This window comes from Puma concolor, chromosome D3 (assembly GCF_028749965.1).
Source record: "Puma concolor isolate L17-30 chromosome D3, mPumCon1.1.hap2, whole genome shotgun sequence".
Classification (NCBI taxonomy): Eukaryota; Metazoa; Chordata; class Mammalia; order Carnivora; family Felidae; genus Puma; species Puma concolor.
In genome coordinates this window covers 762,024-789,266 of record NC_141678.1, presented here as the reverse complement: position 1 = coordinate 789,266, position 27,243 = coordinate 762,024, and the positions used below count along the sequence as shown (strand labels likewise).

The 27,243-nt window shown below is 64.3% G+C and overlaps 1 protein-coding gene across 10 annotated transcripts in view; it reads left to right on the top strand.

Moving 5' to 3' along the window:
* Nucleotides 1-27,243, top strand: part of FBRSL1 (fibrosin like 1) — a 79,433-nt gene that overhangs the window by 43,121 nt on the left and 9,069 nt on the right. For 5 of the 10 annotated variants that reach the window (XR_015242139.1, XM_086681370.1, XM_086681368.1 and 2 more), the window contains exons 5-10: nt 4,760-4,789; nt 22,748-22,793; nt 25,308-25,629; nt 25,708-25,928; nt 26,582-26,650; nt 26,821-27,035. Coding sequence is in view for 9 of the 10 variants with exons in the window: in XM_086681370.1 (XP_086537496.1) it covers nt 4,760-4,789; nt 22,748-22,793; nt 25,308-25,629; nt 25,708-25,928; nt 26,582-26,650; nt 26,821-27,035 (903 nt within the window). In the remaining variant the exon portion in view is untranslated. Of the gene's footprint in view, nt 1-4,759; nt 4,790-22,747; nt 22,794-25,307; nt 25,630-25,707; nt 25,929-26,581; nt 26,746-26,820; nt 27,036-27,243 lie in introns of all 10 variants that reach the window. The other 5 variants (XM_086681372.1, XM_086681371.1, XM_086681364.1 and 2 more) reach the window with 4 other exon arrangements.

Sequence of the window (27,243 nt, the reverse complement as noted above, 5' to 3'; positions counted from 1 at the left end):
CCCACTGCCCGCCGCTGCCCGTGAGGAGGCCTCCAGATGGGAGGCCGCCCGGAGCTCCCCATTGCACCCGAGACGCAGACTCCCTGGGCGGGAACAGCCTGGGGCTCCCTCCCACCGCTCTTGGCTGTGAGGGGCCGCGCGGGGCTGCCTAGGGGTGCGGCCTAGGGGAGGCAGCCCCGCCTTCGATGACCCCCCCTGCTCAGGGAACGTGGCCCCGCCTCCCCCCTCCCACGCGCGCCTGCGCAGCTCCAGCTGCGCGTCTCCGCTAAGTGGGTCTCGCTCACCATCAGCCCGTGGAGGCCGTCCGCACTCGGGCTATTAGGCTGCAGTAACTTAATTGCTCGTTAATTGGGTAATTAGTGCTTTGTTTTGCTTTAAAGCCTAAATACTCATAAAAATGAATTAGCTGAGTAAACAAGAATGGGATTTTCAGGGTCCCCATCCAGCTATCGTGCATAATTAATCACAGGCTCACTGTGACTTTCTGGGCCACAGTGGCCCGGAGCCCTTTGCAGGGTGATACTGTGTGATACCCAGCCCTGTCCCAGCTGCCATGAGGGCGTCCCCGGCTTGGGGTCCTGACCAGAGGGGTCAGATGGAGACCATGGGTTCCAGAGCCCCCTCACCCACTCACCTACTCTGCCTCAGTTTCCCCATCTGTACGCAGGTGGGGCTGTGGTGGCACCTGAGTTGTACAGAAGTAACCTCAGTGAGCAAATGTGCCGTCAACCTCACCCCCCATACAGTCCCAGGCCTCCCGCTGCTGGGATGCAGGGACGCCTCTGTCCTGCCTGCCCTGCCGGCCCAGCGGACCCCCAGGTCCTAGTGCTTGGCTCCTGCCTCTGGGCCACACGACTGCAAGCAAGTCCCTTTAGCTTCTGAGCCTCCACTTTCTTGTCCGTGTAATGGGCTAATACCACGGCAAGCACTGGTTGGACAGCTCCCGCCTTGTGTCGTGTGACCCACACTTGCGGTGCCATTCAGCACTTGAGACGGTCACCCAGCTGGTCCTGTGGCCGCCCCGGAGGAGACTGCGGCCCCCACCCCACTCCTGGCACCCTTGCCTGCCCATGGGGTCCCGAGGCATGGCCCTGCATTGGTGGTGCTCACTCACATGACTGGGGCGCCCCAGCCCCAGTGCCCAGCCTGTCCACGGCCCCTTGTTTAGCTTGCCCTGCTTACTGGGCGTGCGTTCTGAACCCCCGTGGAGTGCGTGCAGCACGATGGAAGGGAGTACCCTCATGTCCTTCTCCACGGAGGAGGGACACCCACACAGGCGGAAAGGCAGCCGCTCCCTCCCCCAGGTTCTTCAGAAGCAGTGCCAGCAGGCACAGTGAGACCCGTGAGGGGCTACGGGAGGGTGAGAGCCCTAAGCACAGACGAGCTGTTGGCACGGCCACACGCATGGGGACAGGTGGCTCTGTCAGGTCCCCTAGGTGCACACGTGGCGTGCGGTGGGACACCCATTGGACAGGATGCCCAGGCGCTCACGTGACAGAGGCCCAGAGCACACCCTGACACGCGTCGCAACATGCACACGCACGCGTGAGCCATGATGGCGCGCCCAGGGAGAACGACCACAGCGAGGATTCCTCGGGTGTCCCCAGGGCACATGGAAAGTGCATGGACACACCTCAGGGCGCATGGGTCCGGTCCAGGTGGGGTCAGCACTAACTGTCCAGCAGCTCAGACAGTCTGAGTTTCTGCCTCCACGCTCAAGTGAGCTGCATAGAATGTTCCGTTGCCTTCCACCCCCACGTAGACCATGGACCCTGCTGATTTTTCTGGTTTGCAGCTGCTTGGGCCTTTGCGAGCAACAGTGCCCTTCCGGAGTGAGTGCCAGACTGGTGAGAAGTAAGGTTCTCCTTTGCCCCCGGGCAGCTCTGCAAGCTGGACCTCCAGAGGCGGTACCCCAGCCTATGGACCACACCACACGCCTCCTGCTTCGCAGGATAGAGTGGGGCACTGAGTGGGAAGCTGGAACGGGGAAGACTTTCAGCATCCTCATCCAGGACAGGGCCCAGGACAGCCTCTGGGCCCCATGTGAGCAGGAGAGACCCTGCCCCGGCTCCCCGCCTCTCTCCTCTCCACTCCCCGTGGGCACCTCTGGGCCAGGCCCAGGTGCTGGAGCAGCTGATGGGAGCCGGGGGCTCAGCGTCAAGTTTCCCCGCCCATGAATCTTTCATGCCTTTGTTTGAGAAATGGAAGGCCAGCGGCCTTCCCCTAAGCTCCGCCGTGAGGCGGTAATTACGTTCGCACTGAGATGAGAAAAAGGCACATTTCTGTTGCTGTCGAATGACCGTGTTGATTTGCGTCTCCCGATTCTGGAGGGTGACAAGCAGCCCCACCCAAGCAAGTGGCTGCCCAGGTTTCTGGAAGAAAGGCCTGGTGATGGAGGCCAAGTTCTCCAGACCTCCTGAGCAGGTGCTTGTAGGGGAGCAGGGCACTGTCAGGTAAGAGGTGTCTGTGCCCAGACCCTCTGGGGGGCTAGACGCCTCCAAGGGCTGTTCAGGTGATGTGAGGGAAGAGGCTGAGGCCGATGATAGCGATGGCAAAGATGCTGGTGGTGACGATGCGACGATGGTGGTGATGGTGATAAAGATACCATCGTGCCGTATGTCATGCTGGCTTCGTACCCAGCACTGTTCTAGTGCTCTGCACGGATTCACTCACGGAACCTGCGCAACAGCCCTGTAGGTGCGCCGTTGTCTGTGTTTTGCAGAAGCACAGACTGAGGCACAGAGAGGTCAAGGGACTTGCCCAGGCCTGCACAGCATAGGTGGTGGTACAGCGTCCCAGCGGGCGTCTGCTCCGGAGCCCGTCTTGTGGCCTCCCAGCCATAGCCAGCACGTCTCCTCGGGGCCTGGAATCTGTCCTGTGCTCCGTGGACTCCCCGCCTGGACCCCCACCCACGCCGGGGCCACCCGGCCCAACCCTGTGAAGGTCACCTCGCTCAAGCGGCCCCTGTAAGACAGATGTGGCTCTTTTTCCCTCCTTGCCCTGATTAATTGCCTCATTCAGTTCCGACTCTATTGCAGTTAAACATTAATTCAGTAGGACTTAATAACGCGAATTCATTTACGACGTGGCCTGTGCTGGCTGACAGGGGTGTGCTGTTTGGTTAATTATAGGATCCGTGCACTCGCCGCAACGCACCCTCACCCCGCCTTGATTGTCGGGCCATTAAGCTCTCATCGCGACACCAAAAGCCGTGGGGAGAGGTGTGAGGCGGCCCGGCCTGGGGGGTTCCGGGCGCCCCAACGCGGTCTGGCCACACACGAGGCCCAGCCCTCCCGGCAGGGTGAAGGGACCGCGGTGTCCAGCCCAAGGGCTTGGTGCCACTAACGGAGCAGGAAGAGGCCCGGCGGGGGGCCTCCCACAGCTCTGCCAGCAGCTTGGCTGTTCTGCGCCAGCTGTGCACGGGCCCCCTTCCAGGGCCCCCTCCCACAGGCCACGACCCTCTGGCCCCCACCCCTTCTCTGCCAGCACAGAGACCCTGGCCTTCCCTGTCTCTAGGCCGGGGCTCCCACAGCAGAGTTCAGTGCCAGCTCACTGGGACTGCACAGTGACACTCCACGTGTTCTGGAATGTTCCAGCCCCTCCTCGCCTTCCCATATGCCTCCTGAGTTTCAGCCCCTCTCCCCTCTCCCCACCCCCGGACCCGGCCACGCAGGATTGCCCTGGCCTCTAGTGGCCATGTGGCCAGCACACTGTGGGCCCACCGGTGCCTTCTGTGAAAGGACCTTCCCCCGATGCCGGGGGTCGGGGGGCCTCTGTCCAGGCCCTGCGGGGGGGGAGGGGGGTCCGTGGGGCTGAGGGTGGGAAGCTCGTGGCCTCAGAAGACCCCCCCCAACGTGCCCAGCCCCCAGGGTCACTTTAGGCTACAGCGAGTGGCACACGTGCGCAACTCTGTGAGCTTTGTCGTGGAGCGCACCCCTGCCCTCACCCCGGCCCCCTCCCTGCACTAACCAAGTGGAGGGCACCGCGTGAGCAGTGCGTACCCCTGACTCCCTCCCACCCTCCTGCGTGGCCCCCGGAGATTTCTCTTCAGCGGGATAATTCATCTGACGGGACGTGTCGTAATTGCAGTTGCTGGAAAGGGATTATTTTTCTTTACGTTCTTGCAGGGGGGCATTGCTGTGGTTTCTAGAGGAGCAGTCTTTCTTTTTAAAGCTCTGCGTACTGAAAACGGAAAACAAAGATTTGTTCGCGTGATTGCCAGCCTTCCTTTAAAGCAGCCAAGCTGACACGTGGAGTGGTTTATGCCCAGTCTGTGGCGGCTCTCCCGCAGGCGGTGCTGTGGCCACAGCCTGTCCTGACCCCCTTGTCTGTCCCAGGGGTCCGGGCTCGCTAGCCCCTCGCCCTCCCTGCCGCCCCTTCAAGCCGGGCCAGGCTCCCGTGTCCTTGCCCAGAGGACATCCCCGATCCCTTCCCCGGGCCCCCACCCCTATCCGTGGGCCTCGTGAAGCGTGTGGGGTGTGGCCTGTGCCCGCCACCCAGGAGACCAAGCTCTTCCCGCCTGGAGACCAGCATGTGGGAGGAGGCCTGAGGGGGTCTCAGGGTAGCAGCTCTGTCCCAGGACGGGGGTGATGCTGCTCCAGGTGTGGCCGGGGGCTTCACGGCTCACTCTGGGCCCCAGGGTCTGCCTGGCCGGCCCCACAGAGCCCTTGACCGAGGCCCCCTCTCCCACAAGCCCCCCCCCCCGCCCTGCCTAGGGGTGCTGCGGGGCTCTGACTCTCCTCTGTCTCTCTCCCCGCAGTGTGACAGCGAGAGTGAAGGGGACGACAAGGTAAGCCCCCCCCACCTCCCCCTGAGACCTCCACCCACAGGGGTGCATAGGACACAGATCCAGGCCCCGGCTCCACCAGGGCTCCCTGGGATGGAGACCGCCAGGGGCAGAGCAGGGTGGGAGGGCAGCTTTCCAGGCTGGGGGCTGTAAACGTCACCAGAAAATAGAGACTTCCGTTAATAGCAGTGTGCTAGCACCTCATAATTACCCTCCTTTTCAGGAACAGTGAAATTCCCATTAACTCAGGATTTATGCAGCTGGAGAAACCACAGCGCAGGCCTCCTTAGGGCCCTCGGTCCTGGTCATCTACCGGCCCTGGGGTGTTTTGTGGGGAGCAGGGAAAGAGGCCGCCCAGAGCCCTGAGCTCAGCAGCTGGGTGCCTTATGGGCAGAGATGCTGTCCGGCCCCCACCGGCCCAGGCTCCTGCACTCGCTGTGGGCCTCTCCCCCAGCCCAGGGAGAGGGGGAGGGCACCGAGCCTCCCTGACGGATACCCGGGGACACCGAGGCAGAGGGAGGGTAAGGGTCACACGCCTGGACCCCAGGCGGGCCGGGTGCATAGTCCTCTCGGACACGTGAACGGCCCACCTGGGAAGAGTCGTAGCTGGTGATGAGGCTGCAGGTGATGGCCGTGCACCAGGCTGCATGCAGCAAGGGGCTGAGCGGGTAAGGGGGACGGACGTCCAGGCCACGGGGACGGTGCGATCAAGCGCTCTTTTCGGGAGGTGGGCCGAAGGGCCCCCTGAACACCGGCTCTGAGGCAAGTTGTATGACACGGGGTAACGTCCCACGGGACGTCTGTGTGCTGTGTGACCTTGGTTCCCGCTTACCTGGTGTGTCCCCGCCTGTCCCGGGGGGACAGCCAGACGGCCCCTCTCGGGAGACAAATACGTCAGCAAGTGTGCAAAGGACTGGAAAGCCGCCTGGCAGGACAGGCCTGCAGAGGACCCCTGGGGGTCCAGGTGACCAGCCTTGGAGCCTGGGAGGGGGACAGCAAGGGGCAGGAGTCCCCACGGCGGTGGGGGCGGGGGTGGAGAGAGGAATGGTGCGGACGGGTGAGGGCCGAGTCCCAGGGCATGCCATCCGAGGCAAGTCAGCCTGGAGGTCCCACGTGGGCTTGTCCCTGCGGTCTGGATGGTTGGGGGAAGGTGGCCGGAGGCCGGGCAGCTGGGAAAGAACGCCATCGCCGTCGGGGTCCCCTGAGGCACTTCCGTGGCTGTCATGGGCCGTGGGACGGGCGTGCGTCCACGGGAACAGTCGTTCCGAGATCTCCTGAGTGAGTTAGATTATGCGCCTGGGCCACCACGTCGCCCTCGGCCTGTCCTTGATCTAAAAACACCCTGCAGGCAGCTCTCTCTGAGGCCAGGGCCTGCTCGAGGGGGTTCCAGAGGCCGCCGGCCGCCGCCATTAGGGCCCCTGGCCTGTTTCCACAGAAGAAACCGAACCGCTACCCCACGCTGGTTCCTTCCATCTGTCCAAGCCCTGACGCTGCTGCGGTTCGTACCCCGCCTCCTAGAACCGCTGCCTCCTTCCCTCCGGCAGCACAGGGCCGACCCTGGCCCCCTAGGGGCCTCCAGAGCTCGGCCTGGCCCCTTGGTCGTGCCCGGTCCTGCCTGTTCTCTGCTTGTGAGTCCAGCCCTGCTACAAGAGGTGGAGGCCGCGCCCCAGGAACGAGAGGTCACTGCTGACGTGGCCGTCGGTGTCCTGGAGCGGGTGGCAGGCCACGGCCGAGGGTAGCAGGCGGCCGGAGCTTTGGCCTCCTCCGCACTCACATCTGGCAGGGAGCCCACAGGCCGGTCCCGGCCGGGGAGCGGGGGAGAGCAGGTGCGGGGCGGGCAGTGGGGTGCACCGCGGACGGGAGCAGGGCAGGGCTCAGAGCTGATGGTTCTTGTCTTCCTGCGGATCCCCTTGTAAACTGCTGCCCTAGAGGGTGTTAGGACGGCCAGAGTCTGGGTTCCAGGGCCCCCTGCCTGGAGGGGCTGGCTGGCGTCTGTGTTGGGGCCCATGTCTCTGCCGTGTGAGGTGTGGTCACTTGGCCCAGACCCGCCTCGGGCTGTGACTGGGGCCCGAAGCTGCGGGTCCTGGGAAGGAAGGGGGATGGTGGCCATGGGCAGGGCCAGCCTCCCCCACCGCTGCGTGCTGGGCCCCAGCCATGGCCGTGGTCTGCACGGGTGATGTGACCACACATCCCGCCCCGGCGTGTGACGGCCTCTGGCTCCATCGCAGGTCAGGTGGCGGGCCATGCCTCCCCTTGTCCCCAGCTTCAGGGAGGCTGGGGCCAGAGGAGAAAGCAGGGCCGTCCCCTCCCCCCCCCCTCCCCCCGCCTCCCCCGTCTCCCGCCCCAGCATCCCCGCACGCGTCAGGGTCATAGAGACACCTGTCTCGGGCCACGGCAAGCTCTGAGTCAGTTAACTCAGAGTGAGTGAGCCACCGTGTTTCAGCAAGCCCTCGGCTGGAGGGCCTGGGAAAGGGCTCAGGTTGGTCCCTGGTCACCCGGGTTCGCCGCTCCCATGAGTGTCTGGATCGTCTGTGACAGTAGGCCGCGTCCCCGCGCAGCTTGGGAGGGAGGCCCAAGCCAGGGCTGAGACTCCACGCAGCTGACCCTGGTTCTGCACGGGCTGGGCGGGTGAGGGCCCGGACGGGGCCCTAAAGCTGCAGGATTGCTTCCCAGAGAGGCTGCCTGGAGCGAGGGCTCCCCAAGGAATGGTTCGCCATCCACTGCCGATGCGTGTCTGCATCTCTGCCTCTCTGCCCCTGGGGTGGGCCGTGCCCGGTCGGCACCGGCTGGGCCACTGTACCTGTGCTGCAGAGGTCCAGCCCCGCCTCCCCCCACCCTCACTGCCTCGCATCTGGACGGAGCACAGGCCCTTTGGTCCCCTCCCAAGTCTGCCCTCATCCGACGCAGAGACCCATACCGCCCGCACACCGGAGCCTCCCAGCCCTCAGTCCTGGCGCTCAAGGTGCACGTGCCAGCTCAGCCACACGGCCCACGTTGGTTAGGGCCCGCGTGTGGCTGCCGTAGTGGAAACGGGAGTTAACAGTGATTTGATAGAGGACTTGGTCTCTCTCACCTGAAAGTGCAGGCTGGGCCCTCAGGCTGCCGTGGGCTGTCTGTGCTCAGCAGGCTGCTGTCTGTCGGCCTGGCCAGACTTCACATACGGCTTTCCCCCTCACAGCGACCCGTTGCCCGTGAAGGCCGCGGCGCCACGTCTCCCGCAGCTCGCCTCCCACCGCACTGATCGCCTCCTGCGTGGTGAGGCGGGGAATGTTGGTGCAGAATGTCCGGTGGGGCTGGAGCAGAGGGGGAGAGGGAGGGAGAGCGCGTGAGTTCACGGGGGCCCGTTGTGTAGATCATAGTGGGAAGCTGAGAGGGAACCACTGTCCCAAGAGGTCCCTGTCCCTCCGGGCTGCACGGGGATACCGTGCCCGGTGGGTGTTGCCTGCGGCGCAGACCCCTTAGTTTCCCCCACGGCAAGGACACCCCCTTACTCAAAACCGCTTGGTTCTGGAGTTTAGGGGGGTGAGTAGTGAGTTCGGATAGCAAGAGAGACCCGACTTCCTTCTGCCTTCCTTTGCTGACCCAGGCTGGGTTTCTGGGTGATGGGTAACTTCCTCCCAGCCCGTCAAGAGGCAGGTGCAGCTCAGAGGGTGTGGTGCATGCTCCTCCCCCCCCCCCACCCCTGGTCCAGCTCACCCACACACTCAGCTCCTCCCCCACCCCCCCCACCCCCCCATCCAGCTCGCCTGCCAGACGAGCCAGAGAAGGGCCTCTGCCCTCTGCAGCCCCGACCTGTCTCCAGGCGCACGGCAGGGTGAGGTCATTCGCCCCTTCCAGGAGGAGCTGGTCAGGGGAGGAAGGTCAGGTGTCCCCACGGTATATCTGGAAGGGCAGAGCCCTGATCTTATAGGACTGTAAGAGCACGGGAGTGAGAGACAGAGCCATCCACCTGGGGCCTGGCCGCGGGGTGCCTCCCAGACACTCGCTCAGCCCCGGGGCACTAGTGTACCACACAGCGTCCCAACGGGCTCCACTTGTCACTCTGCTTGCTGTGTGGCGGGCAGAAGATGCCGACGCGGCTCTGGGGCTGGGGGGGTGGGGGCAGCTGCACGTGCAGCCTGGGAAGGAGGGCAACGGTGTGCGGCTCGGGCCCTGGATCTGTCCGCGCTGGCAGGATGCGCGCGCTGGGCCCGGGAAAGCATGGCCGGTGGGCAGCACCCAGGGAGGTCACCCCCCGGACGGGGCAGCGAGCGGGCCAGGCTCCCTCTCTGCCAGCCTGTTTGCTCCTCCTAGACCTGCCGGGGTCTGAGGTCAGATGCACCCGCGCCTTCTGTCGGCCCCGCCACCCCTCCCTCACTGGTCCCCTGGGCTGCTGTCAACCCATCCTCCGCTTCACCCCTGGCCTTGGGCTCTGTGTCCACCCAACAGCATCCCTGGAGGAAGGCCTCCCCGTCGCCTCCCCTGCGGGTGGCCACCCCCACCCCTCCCCGTCGCCTCCCCCTGCGGGTGGTCACCCCGCCCCCCACCGTCGCCTCCCCCTGCGGGTGGCCACCCCCACCCCTCCTGACAGGCCAGGCTCTGCCCCTGAGCACCCCATCCCGGCCCTACTGCGGGCGCCGGCTGCTGGCAGGGAAGGCATCCTGGGCTGCCAGATGGCCCCTCCGCAAGGCTGTGGGTGGTGTCTAACCGCTTTTTTATTGGAAAAGTATGGGGTGAAAAATTGCGTGGGGCTCACCAGGCAGCCTCCTGGGCCTGGACTGGCTGCCGTCTGCCCAAGCGGCCCCCCCAGGTGGCCGCGGCCGCGCGCTCCCTCGTAGGCAGGCTGTCTGTCTGGCCTGCCAGATCCCCTGTGAGGACACACCCTCAGCGCCAGGCTCTGCCTGCCCCTGAGCAGCTGGCCAGCCGGTGGGGGCAGGGGTCGTCTGTGGCCACCGGCACCTGTACGGCCGGCCCGCACCCTCTGGGCTTCACTTCTTCTCTGCTAAGTGGGTGCTGGTGGTCTGGGGTGGGTGAAGGCGAGCGTTCCAGGCATAGGTGCGAGCATCTGGCCCGTACACAGCACGTTGGGGGCTGCCCCAAATGAGCCAAGCGGGCATCTGTGCCCCTGGGTCAGCCTCGCTCCTTCTGTGCTGTCTGCAGGGAGCACACGCTCTGGACCAGGCTTCTCTGTGCCTGACTGGGGTCCTCTCTGAACCTCTGCTTTATCTCTGCAATGAGGCTCACAGAGTCCACCTCCCGGGCCCCCGTGAACTGCAAGGAGAAGGCGCCGTGGACCAAATAGCGGAGCCCCTGCCCTCCGGCCCGTAACCCAAAGGATCCTGGGAGGAGGAGGGCCCGTGCTCAGAGCAGCACCCGCTTGTGTCCTGGGATCACCCCCCTCTGGTGGGGGCGGGGCGCTTGTACTTGCCCCCCAGGCCAGCCCCCTCCCGAATTAGCACCTGCAGCCCCTCCTGCAGGAAGCCTCCTGGCCCTCGGAGCTCCCTGCTTCCCCACGTGGCTCTCCTGGACCCGCTCCCGGGAACACCTGCCCAGGAGTCCGTAGGAGGCCCTCCTGTCCCCCTCACCTGCCGTCCTGCCTCCCAGCCAGCTGCCGTGGGGATGACGGTGCAGGGAGCCTGTGCTCCCCTGCACCCCATGTGGGTGCTGGGAATGCTGTGGCGGTGGGGGCGGGGGCAGTGAAGCCAACCCCTACTCTGAGCTGTGCCCACAGTGTCTTTCCTGGGTCTGTCCAAGGCAGGGTCTTGGGCCGTTTGCTTACTGAGGGTCCAGGCAGGCACTGGGTGTGGCATGTAGGTCCCAGCAAGGACCATCAGCTCACCTGGCCCCAGATAACCCTCTGTTACCCGTTCTGAGCAGGGCATCTGAGGGACAGAAAGCCTCAGTGATATGCCCCGGGTCCCCCAGAGTGAGGATCCACCAGGACTGGAGGCCACCCCGGGATGGTCAGGCCATGGTGTCCTGGCAGAGGTGGTGTGGCCTGGGCTCTGGCTGCAGCGGTGGGGGTCACCTTAGCACCTGCTGTGACAACTTGTCACAAACTCAGTGGCTTCAAACAGCCCAAGCTTTATAGTTGTGGAGGTAGCGAGTGTGAAATGGGTTTCACGAGGCCAGAAGGGAAGCGTCAGCCTAGGCGGCTCCTTCTGGAGGCTCCAGGGAGCACACGATTCCTTTCCAGCCATGTGGCCTCCCCGCCGGTTCTTCACATCAGGTCTCCACCTCTGTTGTCACGTCTTCTCGGATCTGACGCTCCTCCTCCTCCTCCTCCTCCTCCTCCCTCTTGTAAGGACCCTTGTGACCAGGTTGGGTTCGCCAGGGTCCTCCAGGCTTGCATCCTCCTTAACCCAGTGTGTAAAGCCCCGTGGCCGTGTAGGGTGACCGACATGTTCACAGGCTCCGAGGATTAGGACACGGGTGTCATAGAGACCGCCGTTCTCCTACTACTACTGGGGTACGATGCCCAGGTCTCGGGCCATAGCACAGGGTGGATAGTGCTTTTACGACCAGGGGCCCAGAAGAAGCAGGCAGGGCAGGGTGAGGGAGGTGAGGGAGACCAGGATGCCTTGGGTTGCAAGTGACGAACACTCACCTCACAGGAGCCTGAGTGACACAGGGTCCAGGGGGGAACAGGCTGGGGAAGAGGACGGGTTTCCCCTGCAGCCAGATGATGCCTCAGGGCCCCGCTGGTCTGGGACAGCCGCCCTGGGCCGCCCCACCGGGGCCAGCCTGGCCCCAGCGCTAGGGAGCGCGCCCCCACAGCCCCGCCGGGCCCCTCCGTGGGTGCACACACGGTCCCGGCTGGAGCCGGCAGGACACAGCAGATGTGGAGCCGCTCTCCGGGGACAGAAAGCGGGGGCGAGCACTGACCCCGGGACCCATGGCGTTCAGCAGAGAGCAGAGGTACCGAGGTCACGCAGCTTGCGTGCAGAGCCGGCCTGGAACCTGTCCCCTTCCAACTCAGTGGAGTGACAGGCCCAGATGGTGGGGGCTGTGTGTCCCTCTGTCCCTTCCAGAACTAGCTAAGCAGGACGTGGAGGTGTGGGGCCTGGGGCACCCCCCACGTCCCCCCATCCCGGGGGTCATACCGGGCCTGCCTGGGGTGGGGGGCCGAGAGAGGGGCCATCTGTCTGTTTGGCCGCTGCCCCTGTGGGTCTGCTCTCCGCTGTGCCCAGAGGGATCATAGTCCCTCCACACCCCACCTGCCCCACTGACCTCACAGGCCTGGTGAAGGCTTTAGGGTGGGTGGTGCTCACCTCCAGTTCAGGTGGGGGCACGGTGGGAACCCCAGGGTCTTTCCGAGCCAGGTGTGGGCTGGGCGCAAGTCAGCCAGCCGGGCACTGGAAGAGGCAGTGAGAGCTTGCAGACCAAGGGGTAGAGGAGGCACGGGTTAGCGGGGGGGTCAAGCCCCACGCCTGCTGGGGCCTCGGGTGGTCGGAGCTCCCACGCCCACCCTGGCCCCACCACAGTCCTCTGCCCCTTGGGGGTCCCCCAGCACTACCCCCCCCCCCGGGGCCTGTAGCCCCCTAACCCCAGAGGGGAAGGCCTGAAGAGCCAGGCCTCCCTGCCGTCTGGTGACAAGGGCAGTGACCAGTGCAGGAGCGGAGGGGGTGGGGGGACAGTGAACAGCCCCTCTCCCACGGGTCTGGGGCCAGAAGTCCAGAATCCAGGTGTGGGCAGGGCATGTGCGCCCTCGGGGCTCCAGGGGAGGGTCCCTCCTGCCTCCTCCGGCCTCGGGGGTCTCCGCTCCACCCTCCCGTCTCTGCCTCCGTCGTCACGTGGCTTCTCCTTGTCTCGCCTCTCGGAGGGACAGAGTCCTTGGATTTAGGGCCGCCCCGATCCAGATTTCATCTCGATACCCTTATGTTAATCACCCCTGCAGAGACCCTGATGCCACCGTGGTCACATTCTGAGGCTCTGGGTGGGCGTATCGTATGGGGCCACTGTCCAGCCATGCGGCGGGCTGCCCCGTCCCTCGCGTCCACCTCCTGAACAGCACGAGCCACAGGGCTGCCACGGCCACGGTGTTCGGACAGCGGACGGCCCAGGCCCCCTGTGCCCAGGCCGGGTGCCTTCACAGCCTTGTGGCTCCAGGCAGCGTCCCGGAGGCCGTTCTCCCGGTGCTGGCAGGCCCTCCATGGCCTTCCGAGGGGGTTGTCTCAGTTCTTTGAAACGCCGTGTCGCTGGCACCGTCTGGACTCCCCCGTGGCTGTTGGCACTGGACTGGTAGCTCCCGGTCGGTAAGGAGGCAGAGCTCGCTGTTTGAGCGGGGTCTGATTTCAGCCTCTGTCAGCCCGTCGGTGAGATTTGTGGGCCTTTCTCTCCCAACGCCGGACGCCACCCCCGCCCCCAGCGGGGTCTGCCAGTTCTCCCCCAGGGGTTCTCCCGTGCTAGGCCACACTCCCAACATGGCCAGGACGACCAGGGAGGGAGGAGAGGGCACTCAGGCCCGGCCAGCCTGTCCCCCTCCCTGAGACCTTCCTCCCCCCCCCCCCGCCCTGGCCAGGGCCCTGTCCTTGGTCTCCCTGTCACGGGCCCCACGCCTTTTTATCTGCAGCCTCAGCAGCCACTTACCCCCAGGACGTGGCCTGGGGGGCTGGGGGGGGGTGGTGGCTGTCACCTGCACGGGGCTGATGTGGCTCCCGGTGCCCCCTCCAGGAACTCCCATGACTCCTATCCTGGAGCTGCCTGGAGCTGCCTGTGACGACAGCTGCCGGTGTGATGCTGCTTGTTGTTCTCCGGGTGAGCCCTGAGGGGGTTACGTCGGATTAGGTCTGGCCGCCGCCTCCCTGCCTCTCCGTCACCTGCCGCTCTGTTTCCTTCTAGGCTTCCCCCCTTGTCAGACCTTTCATGTCGCAGCTGCCTTCCTTCCTAAACCCAGACCTGCCCTGGGTTCTCAGGCCGCTTGTACCTCCAGACTGGAGGGGGTGGGGTGGGGGCTCTCAAGAATAACTCAGTGCCCGAGGCGGCCTGGGGGGCGATGTTTGAAACGAAGACCACATTTTATAGGAAGACCGGTTTCTCCTGGGGCCTGGGGCCTGGGGCTGTGCTGGGCAGGCCGGGCAGAGGAGCAGGGGCCTTGTTGAGACCTCAGCAGCGGCCGGATGGCCAGACCCCGGGGCTCCCCCTCGGACAGCGCATCTCCCCGCTCTCCTGCCAGTGCCTGAACTGGCCCCACAGTGCCACGTGGTCCCCGCCTGCTCTCTGCACCCCCACTGACTCCACCAGCGGTAAGGTGTCCGGCCACCCGGGTCCCTCCGCTGTAGGAGGCACAAGGGCAGAACACACCTCCGGGGGCCCCGAGGGTTCGTGCTCAGACTGCGAGGAGTACCCGACTTGGCACATGTCTGCCTCCAGGAGGCTGGGGCCTGTCCAGGGTCCCGAGGAAATGACTCAGCCGGGACTCCACGCAGGCCTGTGTGCGCTGTCATCCCCTCCCCCTCCTGCTTCCACGCAGGCCTCTCTGGGCCTCGGCAGCAAGCCCCTGGTGGACAAGAGTGATGGCAGGGCCCCACGCAGGCCCCTGGCCAGCCTCGCCCCACGGAGGTCCACGCTCCTGCCACCACTGCCACCTGTCACCTCTGATGGAACAGTCCCGTCACCACCCACTCCCTTTGGCCGCCATACCACCTGGCTTGTCCCAGCAGCTCCCAGCCGGGCTCCTTGCTCACCCACCCCCCGTCCCCCTCTCCCCCGCTAAAACCTGGAACCACTTCCTCTTGCTCCCTCAAGGCCCTGCCAGGTTGTTCCTGCCTCAGGACCTTAGTACTGGCTGTTAGCTGCCCGAGAAGAGCTCTTCCCCAGGGTTCCCCTCAGCTTGGTCCCCCGCATCTCTGCTCAGAGGCCCCTGATTGCAGGGGCTTCCCTGACAGCCACTCGGAGGAGGACACCCATCTATCTCCCCGCCCCGTTTGCCCTTCCTGCCCACCCTGTGTGCACCATCTTGCCTCTTTCCCTGAGCATTGCCGGCTGCTCCCGCTAGGCTGTAAGCAGGACCCAGGCCTGCCGATGGGCATTTACATGCAGACTTGCGGGGGGCACCAGCTCTCTGTGGCCCAAGGGCCCGTCTTTCTGCATTCCATCCCCTCATCGGGGTCTCGGTCGCAAACCTAAGGGTTTCCTGTGGCTGCAGGGACAAGCTACCTGCACTTGGGGGCTGAACACCCCACAGACTGGTTATCTCACAGTTCTGGAAACCGGAACTCCAACACACGTCACGGGGTTAAGTCAAGGTGTGGCTGGGCTTGTGCCTCAGGCTCCAGGGAAGGATCCCTTCCCTGCCTCTTCTGGCCGCGGATGGCACCCACACTCCCGGCTCCTGGCCCTGCCTCAGTCTTCACAGCCACTGGGGTGGCATCTTCCCATCTCCCTCCACTTGTAAGGACCCTGTGATTACACTGCCACCCCCAAATCATCTGCCCATCTCAAGGTCAGCTGGTTAGCAACCTTAATTCCACCCTGTCACGTGGGTACCTATTCACAGATTCATGGGGTTAGGGCATGACATCTCTCAGGGCTCTTTAGCTGCTGAACACGGAGAGGCAAATTGGGACACTCCACTGCCAGAGGCCTTGGAGCCAGGGCTGTGCGGGAGCCCACGACTCTCTGGGGCACGGTGTTGCAGGTGAGAGGCACACAAGCCCGCAGACACCCACCTGGGAGGCAGAGCCCCGCCCCTGACTCTCCCACCAGGTCTGGCCTCTGCTGCCTTCCCAGAGGAAAAGAATGTCTTGGCTACACCCATGGAAAGCAGACTGCTGGGGTCCAAACCCCAGCTCTGCCCCCGAACAGCAGCATGACTTCGGGTGGGTCACCTCACGTCTCTACCCCAGTTTTCTCATCAGTAAAATGGGGGTGACAGGGTGTCCTTAACGGGTATAGGCATGAGGGCCTGGCGATTTCGTAGTTGCAAGGCATTTAGCACGATGTCTGATCCGCAGCAGTGTTTGCTGGTTTTATGGCAGGGAACAGCAGGACTTTGGGGGAATGGCGTTAATTTGCGGGGAGAAGGGAGTACATGTATTTGGTAAATAACTCAAACAGAACAAAAGGACTTAAGGCCCCCACCTGAGTGTCACTGTTAGCCATTTATTCTGTACCCTTGGAGCTTTCCCGCGCCCTATTTAAATGTGTACGCTGTGGATATTTAGCCGCTTTCTGAAAAGAAAGCTCGGGCCCCAGCGCATAGGATCCTGGAGCTGGTGACCGAGGGTGTCTCCCAGTGGCTACGCAGCACTCCCCCTCACTGGACTCAGATGCTGATTCTCACAGCCTGGGCCGGGTGTTTGCGAGTTCTGAGCCGCATCTTGGCGTCCTTGGACGTCCCACCAGAGCTGGTCTCCTGGTGCCCCCGAGCGTGTGGGTTTGCGTGGATTCCCTCACAGCGCTTTTCGCGCTGGGAAGCTGTACCCCGCCGGTGCGCCCGGGTCAGGGCCCGCACCTACTGGGCGTCGCCAGGAGCGGTGGTTCTGCCTTGATCACAGGTGGGCTTCCTCCCACCGAGCGGCCAGGCGGCTCCGGCGGCGCGTGCTGCGCAGCAGACGTTTGCACGTAAAGTAACGGTTTGGATCCTTCCCCGCGGTGCATCCCCGTTTCGCAGGATGGTGAAACCGAGCCCCAGGGACGGCGGGGCTCACGTGGACGGCCGTGCGAGTTGTGTCCTCTTTCCTCGCGGCTCAGTGACTCAGTTTCCCCCTTTGTAAACTGGGCTTAGAAGCCGTGCAGAACTTGCCGCGGGTAGGAGGGGTCGGGCCCATAAAGTGCGCAGCAGAGCGGGCGCGGCGCGCGCCGACCCAGAAGCGGAGAGGGAGCGGCGAGGCCCCGACGGGTCTACGGCCCGGCGCGGGCAGATCCGCGCCTCGGGGCTGGATTAGTCGGGCCTACCCGAGCCCCGCCCCCGTCCCGCCCCGCCCGCCCGCCCGCGCTCTCGCCGCCGCCTGCGCGCCCGCCAGCAGTGCGCCCGCCGCCGCCGCCAACGCCGCCTTCTCCGGCCCGCGCCGCGCCCGACGGCGCCGGGGGCCCAGCGCGCCCCGAGAGCCGCCCGGAGCGCGCCGAGGCGGCGCGGCGGACATGCGCGTCCCCGGCGCGGGCTCCGGCTAGGCAGGGCGCGCCGGGAGAGGGGCCACCTCGACGGGCAGAGGCGGCGGGGGCCCGCGCTCCGCCGCCCGCGTCCATGCCGCCCGGCTCCGGCTCCGGCTCCGGCCTGAGGACTAGCGGCAGCTGCCAGCAGAGCGCTTCTGACCCGGGGCGCCCGCGCGGTGAGTGCGCGCTGGTGGCTCCGGGGAGGGATTCTGGACTTTGGGGGCCAGGGACAGGAGAGCGACCGCCCCCTCTAGAGGCGCAGGGGCCCAGGAGAGGCCCTCGGCGCTCTGCCCACCCCGTCTCTCCCGCGAGCCAGGCGCGCGGAGACCCCGTGTCTCTCCGGCGGCGCCTCCGCGGCCCACGTGGCGGCAGGCGGGCAGGGGGTGCATCCCCGCAGAGGGTCCTGGGCCTTGGCTGGCGGGGGGCTGGTGGGGCCCGCGGCGGAGGCGGGGCCGGGCGTCGTGGGGGACGCGCGCTTTTGTCTGCGCTCCGGCGGGGTCCCGGCCACCCCGGTTCCCGGCGCCCTCCGCGCTCACCTGCCCGGAGTTGGAGTTCTTTGTCTGGGGCGGGGCGCGGCCGGCGGAGGCTGTGCCGCGTGTCTGAGCCGAGGCTGCCCCGCGGGGTCGGGTCCTCGCAGACAAAGCGCGCCGTGACCTCCGCCTGCGGCCGGGATTGTGCACCCAGGGGGAGTTAGTGCCGGGTTTTGACACTCACCCTAACGGGCGTGCCCCCTCCGCCGAGACCCTGAACCTGCAACCCGGAGACCTCCCACCTGTATTGTGGCCCTGAGTGACCCCTTCCTTCCACCCCCACACTGGCTCAGTGCCAGGTTTGGAGAAGATGTGGCTGCCTGGGTCACGTCCCAGTAGATAATCCTTGGGAAGTTATTTGCACGGCTCTGGGGGCTGCCCACCCGCCTCGGGTCAGCTGGCCAGCTCCAGACCCCTCCTCCTGGAAGGGAAGGAACGGAGGGAGTGTGTGCTGGGTGGGATCCAAGCAGGAGCGCGCGCCTGTTTGCCTGCCCTGGGAAGGGGGCTGGAACCTGGGCCACGGCACGGCCCTGCAGAGGTTGTGAGCGCCCAGCGTGCCTGCCATGTTTGTTTAGAGCCTTCCCAGATGGGCATGGCTGTGCCTGGCCAGATGTCCAGGCCCCTTCCCAGGATCCCTGCAGGGACTCAGTTCCCTCAACTTCCCCCAGCAAACTTTGACTTGGGTCCGTTGTGGCGGTTGGGGGTGTGGGGACCGGATGGACCTAGGACAGTGGCCTCCCTTCCTGCCTCTGCCAGGCTGGCATCCAGGGTTGGGAGTGGTGGGGAAGGCCCTCCCCCCTCCCCCTCTCCTCTGCTCCCCTTGAATTTCCCAGAGCCTGTGCGCCACCTCCTGGCCCTGGGAGTGGGTACTCGAGCCCCAGGCCTTGAACTGAACCTGTGCGGCCTTAAGTGAACTTGCTCTCCTCCACCCCCCCACCCCCACCCCAGGCTGGGACCCCTGGTCAGCCGGCCTGTGCTGGCTCTGGGCACCACGGAGGGGGCGCCGCTGGAGCCTGAAGAGAGCAGGCGGTGCAGCCAGTTGGGTCCCAGATCAGGGAGGGGGCCCCGGGTGAGGTCTCCCACAGCCCTGCAGGGTGTGGTTGGGGGCAGACGCTTGAGTGTTGAAGTCTGGGAGTGACTTGTGCTGGCTGACTTAATGATAGAAGGTGCTCTTAGTTGTGAGGAATCAGCTTGTGAGCATGTTCCCAAGCCCTGGTAAGGGCCACAGCGGGACGGCTGTCGCTCCAGCACTGCTGTGTGGCCCTACAGGACCTCCTCCTTGGGTCGTGGTGAGGTCCGGTTCAGGACGAATGGGAGTCTTTGGGCAGGCCCTGCATCAGGCACCTGGCCTCACACCTGCACGCGCAGGTGCAGGTGGGGCCACACCTGCCATAAAGCGGCCTGGCGTGAGCCGCCCTCGCCCTGGTCCCGGAGCGTCGTCACTTTGCAGACGTCCCAGGATCCAGGTGGGCTGGGGGCCGGCGCCGCTGGTCTCCTGGGCTGCACTGCCCCCTCCCCACCAGGGCTGACGGCCTGCAGCATCTTGCCCCTGCAGCCCCCCCAGCTCTGGTGGACTCCCCACCCCCATGGGGACGCCTCACCAGGTAGAATGTGCTGGAAAAAGCACACTGGCAAGGAAACAAACTTGGAAGGAGGTCACGGCTGTGGTGCCCCCGTGCGTGAGTGCGGCGCGTCCCGCCGGGCTGGCAGTGGGTCAGGAGGTCGCACGCGGCCTCCGTGGTCTGGCGGGCCGGGCAGGAAGGACCCTTCCCAGCACTGCTGGCCGCACCCACCTTCCTCGTCTGGGACTCTGCTGCCTTGGGGGCCCACCTGCCAGGGGGCCTTCTCCCTGGTCACCGCGAGCTCCGTGACAGTGCATGGTGTGAGGCGTCCTGGTGCAGGGGCCCAGCTCCTGGCATGCCAGCCTGTGTTGTGGGGGCTGCACTCACCGCTCTCTTTTTTCCTGGTACCGGGACACAATTAGAAAGGGCTAACCTCCTTCTGGTGTGCTCGTGAAGTGTCGTGCCGACACGTTTCATCTCGCATCTGTGGTTCCGTGTTTCACGTTTACATCCCTGATCAGTCTGGGCGGGGGGGGGGCGAGACGGGGGTCTCGGCTTCCCCTTTTCCCAAGCAGCAAGCTCCCGTCACACACCGTTCGTTTGAACGACGTGCCCTTTCCCCACAGACTAGCAGCGTCCGGCCTGGGTCCCACATGGGCCTGGGTCTGTTTTGGATTCTTGTCTCTGTTCTGTCCACCAGTGGGCCTATTCTTGGGTCAGTGCCACATCTTGTGACTGTCCGGCACCATAATTCACCTGCCATGAGGTGCTCTTATTTTTTTGAAAAGTTTATTTCTCTTTGGGCGCCCAGGTGGCTCAGTCGGTTGAGCGTCCGACTCTTGATTTTGGCTCAGGTCGTGATCTCGCGGTTCGTGAGGTCAGGCCCCGTGTGGGGCTCCAGCAGCACAGAGACAGCTTGGGATCCTTTCTCTCCCTGTGTCTGCCCCTTCCCCACTTGCACTCTGTCTCTCTCAAAAGAAAAAGAAAACTAAAGAGGGGCACCTGGGTGGCTCAGTCGGCTGAGCGTCCAACTTTGGCTTGCGGTCCATGAGTTCAAGCCCCGCATCAGGATCTGTACTGACAGCTCAGAGTCTGGAACCTGCTTCGGATTCTGTGTCTCCCCCTTTCTCTGCCCCTCCCCTGCTCATGCTCTGTCTCTCTCTCAAAAATAAACGTTATAAAATTTTTTTTTAAGTTTATTTCTCTTTAAGAGAGAGAGCACGAGTTGGGGAGGGGGCAGAGAGAGAGGGAGACACAAACCGAAGCAGGCTCCAGGCTCTGAGCTGTCGGCACAGGGCCTGTTGCGGGGCTCAAACCCACACACCGTGAGATCGTGATCTGAGCTGAAGTTGGGTGCGTAACTGATTGAGCCCTGCACGCGCCCCAAAGCACTCCTATTTTAAATGTACAGTTTAATGCACTTTGACAGATACACGTGTTTATGTTTCCACCACCACAGTGAGATAGAGAACGTTTTCATCGGTCCAGAAAGCTCCCTTAGTGGGTTTTTAAATTTTGTGTTTATTACACATAACAAAATTTGGCATCTTCACCATTTTTAAGTGCACAGTTCAGAGGCATTAAAAGCACATTCACACTGCTGCACGGCCTCCGCCACCGTCCACCTCAGGACTCTCGTCACCTTTAAAGCGGACACTGTCTCTCCTAAACGTGAACTCCCCGCCCCCCCCCACCCCACCCCCCCCCGCCGTCAACCCCGTTACTCCGTGCGGCTCTGACCCTTCGGATAAGCGGGATCTGACGTCCTCTGAGCAGATCCCACGGTGTTTGTGCTGGACTGGCCTGTCTCAGCATCGTGTCGTCAGGGTCCATCCATGTTGCTGCACGTGTCAGAACTGCCTGCCTTTTTAGGGCTGGTTGCACAAATGGACCACATTCTGTGTGTCCATACATCTGCTGATGGACACCGGGCCGTTTGTCGGCTGCTGTGAATACTCGGTGCAAGTATTTGTGAAAGACTGCTCTCGGTTTGGGGGAGTACGTATCCAGAAGTGGGATCGCGGTATCCTGTGCTAATTCCGTGTTCCATCTCCCAAGGAGCCTCTGTCCCGTCCTCTACGGTGGCTGCACCTTTTCCTTTTCCCCCCAGCAGTGTGCGGGGGTCCTGGTTTCTCTACCTGCTCCCCGGCACCAGGTGTTCCCTGGTTGTCATAGCGGCTGGCTTCGTGCCCTCCGGTGTCACCACCCGGCCACACCCACCAACAGCAGCCGGTGGGAGTGTGGCCCAGGGCCTCTGCGCACGCTGGAGAGGCAGTGGTCCTGCAGCCAGGGGGCACGCGGGTTGGGGCGATGGCTGAAGACCTCAAGGTTTCCTTTTGGGCTGATGAAAATGTCCTAAGCCTCACCGAGGGGACAGTGCTGTGAATACACTAAAACCGCTGAATTGTCACCTTTGACAGGTAAATTGTATGGCACGTGAGTTTTAGCTCAGTGAAGCTGTTTTTATTTTAATTTTTAACTCTGAAATCGAGACTCGAGATGAGATCAAGAGGCGGACATTTAACCAACTGAGCCACCCAGACGCGCCACCAGTGAAGCTTTTTTTTAAAAAAGGCAACTAGTGGGGTGCCTGGCTGGCTTGGTTGAAAGAGCATGCGACTCTTGGTGATCTCGGGGTTGTGAATTCGAGTCCCACGTTGGGTGTAGAGATTACTTAAAAATAAAATCGTTAGGGGCGCCTGGGCGGCTCAGTCAGTTAAGCATCTGACTCTTGATTTCGGCTCGGGTCACGACCTCACGGTTCGGGAGTTTGAGTCCCACGTCAGGCTCTGTGCTGAATCCTGTTTGGGATTCTTTCTCTCTCCCCTCCCCCACTCGCTCTCTCTCAAAATAAATAAATCCGTGATTTAAAAAAATAAAATCTGTAAAAAAAATCAAGTAGCAGAAAAAGGTCTAGTCAGGGCAGTCTTTTTTTAAAAAAAATTTTTTTTTAGCGTTTATTTATTTTTGAGACAGAGAGAGACAGAGCATGAACGGGGGAGGGGCAGAGAGAGAGGGAGACACAGAACCGGAAGCAGGCTCCAGGCTCTGAGCCAGCCGCCCAGAGCCCGACGCGGGGCTTGAACTCACGGACCGCGAGATCGCGACCTGGGCCGAAGTCGGCCGCTCAACCGACTGAGCCACCCAGGCGCCCCTAGTCAGGGCAGTCTTAATGGAGCTCCTTCCCATGAGCCGTGGCAAAGTTCTCCACACAGGACCACGTCCTCACCCCAGTATCCTGCAACCCTGCGTGCATGTGGGTGTCTCCCCAGGAGGAGAAGCTCATAGGTGGCGTCCATCAGAAACCACTTGGAGTAGAATGCTCCTCCCTGGATGGCCGATACCTCGTCATAGCCATGGTCCCCAGACCTGTGACTTGGGCCACACTGTGACCGCATTTTGTCCCGCGGCCCATTCGGTCCCAGGCTCTGCTCCCTCCTCCAGGCCCAGGCCCGGCGGAGTCATCGGGTTCCTGGGTCTAACATTGCCAAGAGACACCCAAGTCCCAGGTCCCAGCCCCCCACTGGCAGGGCCACCCTGAGCCCCCACATCTCTGCTGAGCAGGACGTCCTTGGTTCACAGGCTGAGTGACCTGTGTGCCCACTTGCTCAAAGCTGGGCCCGGGCATACTCGCCCTCCTATGTGGAGGCTGTGGGCACAGGAGGACACATTCTTCCCAGCCCTCGCAGGCACAAAACCTGCCCAGACCTGTTTCCTGGGGGCAGGGGTAAGAGCCTAGTTCACCCCAGGCCCTCAGTCCCCTCTAGTTTCTGATCCTCCTCTCTGTCTTCCAGGCATCTGTGGGCTCCGAGAAGCTCTTTGCCCCAGCAGCCGATAAAGGTAAGCACGTTCCTTAGCTTCACCTCCTGGCCTCTAGGAAGGGACAGGACACACTCCTGAAGTCATCGTTGGAGGGGGCAGTGGGCCCCTCAGGGCAAGAGAGTGGGCTCCAGGTTAGGCGCTATTGTGGGTCGGATTCTGGGGATGCAGAGCCTGAGGCAGGAGTTAGGTGCTATGATTTACAGCCCCCCAGCGAAAGCCACAAGGAAAGCAGAAGTCAGGATCAGGGCCAGCACTGGAAGAGTGGTTCCCAAAGTGGGGTTCCTGCCCTTTCCCCGGGACTGTTAGTAGTGCACGTTCCCAGACCCTCCCCCAGGCTCATGGGGTCAGGTGTTCTGGGGACAACTGGCAGGTCATGGTTTGGGGCCTGCTGAGGCACCCCTGCCACAGTGTAGGCTGGCCACCAGCTCCACCACTGCGTACGTGACTCACACTGACATGAAGTGACTAGATTCCCTGCACAGCAGCCCTTCCCCTGGCCCGTAGCCCCCATGCGGGTGGCACAGGTGCACAGCATTTCATGGTGCCCCAAAGCTGTCCTGGGCAGCACTGCTCCGGAGAGTGAACGCCCCAGCATCCAGCCATTCAAGGCCAGGAGGGGCCTTTGTAATCCAGCCTGCCAGTACCAGCTGTGGCCCGGGGGGATCACTGGACCCAGCACGGAGAGGGGGCCCTTTTGCTTGGAAGACTGCCTCCAGATGTGACTGCACAGGACGGGCTTTGCGGCACATGCAGACGGGCGTCCTCAGCAACAGGTCCCATGCAGCAGGGCACAGCCTCCACGTGCTTTCAAGTGGAGAAGGCTCGTCCTCGAGTCAGAGCATTTCAGCCAAGCATCCAGGGTCGGGGATGCCAGACAGGTCCAGGGAGAGAAAGGCACTCTGCTGGCATTTCACACAGGGGGTAACACAGAACCGTCTCCTTTTCAACAAACGATCACAAACCGGGTGGCTCAAGACGGACAGACACTCACCCTCTCAACAGGTTTGGAGACCAGAAGTCTGAGGTGAAGGTGTTGGCAAGGCCACACTCTGAAAACTCTGAGGTTCCTTCCTGCCTCTTCGACTTCTGGGGGTCTCTGGGCTTGTGGCCGTATCCCCCCCACCTCCCTGGCTGCCGCCTCCTTTTCTCTTACAAGGGCACTCATCCCTGGATTTAGAGCCCACCCCATTCCAGACTGATGTCATCTCAGAATTCTTAGCTTGGTGACATCTGCAAAGACCCTTTTTCCAAATTCAGTCACATCAACAGGTAGTAGGGATTACAGCTTGGACACAGCTTTTTGGCACAGTTCAGCCCACTGCCAGGTCCCTCACTGCTGCAGGCAGAGCTCAGGAAACCAGTCGAGGCCTTGAGGGGCCTCGGCAGGTGCACACCAGGGGTGATCAAGAGTCGCTCATGCTTTCCCAGCGAGGGGAGAGGCTCCAGGAGGGCCGGAGGGTTGGGGCCACCAGTCTGCACGGCCCAGGCCTGCCTCTTCGGTGGCTGCTCTCACCGTGCAAGGGGCCGGCCCCGCAGGCTGTTGTGCGTGGGCAGAGGCCGTCAGTGACCCGTGGGGCTGAAGCCGGCAGTGCTCCCTCCCCCTTCTCATGGCAGTGCTAGCAGGGGTGGCCTCCCCCTGGTTCTGCCCCTGAGCAAACAGATGAGGTGGTGGCTCCGGAGGGAGATGTCACTGTAGAGGACGCAGGAGGAGCCGTTTCCTGCTGCCGCCTGTTTCTGCCGGGGAAGAGACTTCCCAGCAGTTCCGGCAGAGTCCTCGGGTCTTGCTGCTGGCCTGGGTCCCACAGCCATGTGGCTGCAGGGCGGATGGGCCCCTGGAGGACGTGAGGTCCGCCAGCAGCCCAAACAGGGTGACCACACTCAGCGACCTGATTTCCACTCCTGGGAAACTGGGCTGCCTTCCCCTCGAGGCAAAGCCTCCTCTGGCCTGGACACATGCCCTCTGCCTAGCCTGCTTAGGGTGTTTCTTAACCTACCGGGCCCCCGGGGCATGTAACCTGAGACACTGCCTGGAAAGGAGGGTTTGGAGTGAGTAGGCGGCAGTTCAAGGTCATGAGCACACCTGAGCACAAAGCTGGGTTCCCAGGGAGCGGACTCAGGTGGACCTGCCCGGGTAGGTGATGAGGGACAGCGGATGTTGGGGGGGGGGGGGGTGCAGCAGCTTCCTCCCCCCAGGTCATGGGCCTAGAGAGGGCTCAGGCTATGGGTCACCCGGGTGGTTCCAGAAAAAAGGCCACTAGCATGCGTGTTGCTCGGTCGCAAGTGAAGGTGCAGCCGAGGCGGGAAGCACAGGTTCGGGGCCGGAGCTCTGCTGGGGCCGATCCTGTGCTGCCCTTCGTCTCCCTTCCGTGAAGTGGGGTCGTGAGGGCCGCGCAGGGATTGCTGCGGGCCCTCTGCGCGGGCAGCCCTCCTCCTCCCCAGCCGCAGCCGCAGCCGCAGCCCCAGCCCCGCGCGCTGGGGCGAGGGCAGGACCTCGCCGCGTGGGCCCAGCTCACTCCGCTCTCTCTCCCGCAGGCCCCGCGCTGGGCGAGGAGGCCGAGGCCAAGGCCGGGGCGCCGCCCAAGGTCTCAGGCCTGGAGCGCAGCCGGGAGCTGAGCGCGGAGCCGCCGCCCTTCCTGCCTGCCGTGCGCAGCCCCGCACCCCCCGCCGGCCCCGCGCCGGACGCCCCGGCCAGCCCGCCGGTCAAGAAGGAAGCCCCCGCCCTGCCCCGCCTCACCCCGCAGCCGCCGCCAGCGCCCCCGCAGCCCCGCGCCCCGCTCCCGACGCACGTGCCTCTGCCCCTGGGCGCCTTCGCGGGCCCCGGCCAGGCCGCGCACAACGGCCTGCACAGCCTCAGGTGGGCGGGGGCGGGGGCGGGCCGGGGGGCGGGGCCGCGCGGCCCCCGCGCGCAGCCACTGAGCCCTCGTCCCCGCAGCAGGAGCAGCAGCGCCAGCAGCAGCGCCAGCCTCGGGCTCGCGAAGCACGCGTCCCTGTCGCCTCTCGGGCCGGGCCCCCACCTGTCTACCTCACACTTGGCGCTCCGCTCGCAGGCCCAGCACCAGCACCACGCGGCGGCCATGTTCGCCGCCCCCCCGACACTGCCCCCGCCCCCGGCGCTGCCGGCCAACAGCCTGGTCATCCCAGGACACCCTGCCGGTAGGTGCTGGCTGGGGCCGGGGGTCGCTGTCCCCCTCCACTCTGATCCTGGCCTCTGGGCAGGTGGGGAGGCCTCGCCCCGGGGAACGGGTGCCGTCTCCTGAGGCCCCACCCCGCACCTGCTGAAGGACCCCATGGACAGATGGCAGGGCTCTGGGCCCCGCAGGCTGCCTTTCCCAAGGGGGCCCCACCGCCCAGTACAGACGCGGCGTCCTGCCTGCACCTGGGTCGTGCACGCGGCCACACCGGAGCCCCCGGCTCCGCCCCGAGCCCTGGCCAGGCCCGGTGAAGGGGAGGGGCGCCTGGAGCTGCTCCACTGCCAATAGAGACTTCCAGGACCTGCGCGTCCTGGAGTAGGAGGGTCTCCAGGTGAACCGCGGCCGTCTGGCCTCTCTCTCCCCGTTTGGTTCCGGCAGGGCGCCCCTTCAAGGCCGAACCTTGGGTCATTGAAGACTTCTTTTCCCATGGGTCTTGTTTCCAAGTTCTTTTTATGATTCTGAGCGGCCCAACTCAGGTCTGGGGCAGCTCCGTGCCCTGGAATGGGACCAGGATGCTGGGCTGGGGGGTGGGGGTGGGGGCGGCGGGGCAGGGCTCCCCTGTGGCCGGCTCTGGGGGCCCCCCCGGCGGCTCACGGTGTTCTTTCTTGCCTTTAGATGCCAGCCTGTTGATCTCATTCAGCCAGCCAATCATGTATTGCCAGCCTCATTCGGGGATTCTGATTGGTACTTGGTCACAGGCACCTCTCTTACCTCCACCCTGGGGCCCGCACCTAGCGAGCGGCCACCACGGCTTGGCCTGCCGAAACCGGGAGTGCCAGGTGACTATCCGCCTCGCCCCGCCGGGAGCCCGCGGCCGACGTGCCTCTCCGTCTCTCTCTCTTTTTCTCTTGTAGATCACGAGCTGCTCAGGCAAGAGCTGAACGCGCGTTTTCTGGTCCAGAGCGCTGAGCGGCCCGGCGCCCCCCTGGGCCCGGGGGCTCTGCTGCGGGCGGAGTTCCACCAGCACCAACACACACACCAGCACACACACCAGCACCAACACACATTTGCCCCCTTCCCCGCGGGGCTGCCCCCGACGCCGCTCCTGCAGCCCGCCGCACCCCCGCCGGTGCGTAGGCTCTCCCCCCCCGCGCGCGCGGGCCGGCGGGCGGGGGCGGCCCGGGCGGCGGGACACACAGCAGGCACACGCAGACGCTCTCCGCACGCACGCAGGCCGACGCCGGCCCTTGCCGTCCATCTGTCCCTCTGGCCCCTCCCTCTGGCCCCCCTCTGGGTGACGTCGTGTCATGAGGTTCCCTGTCCTGGGCTTGGGCGGG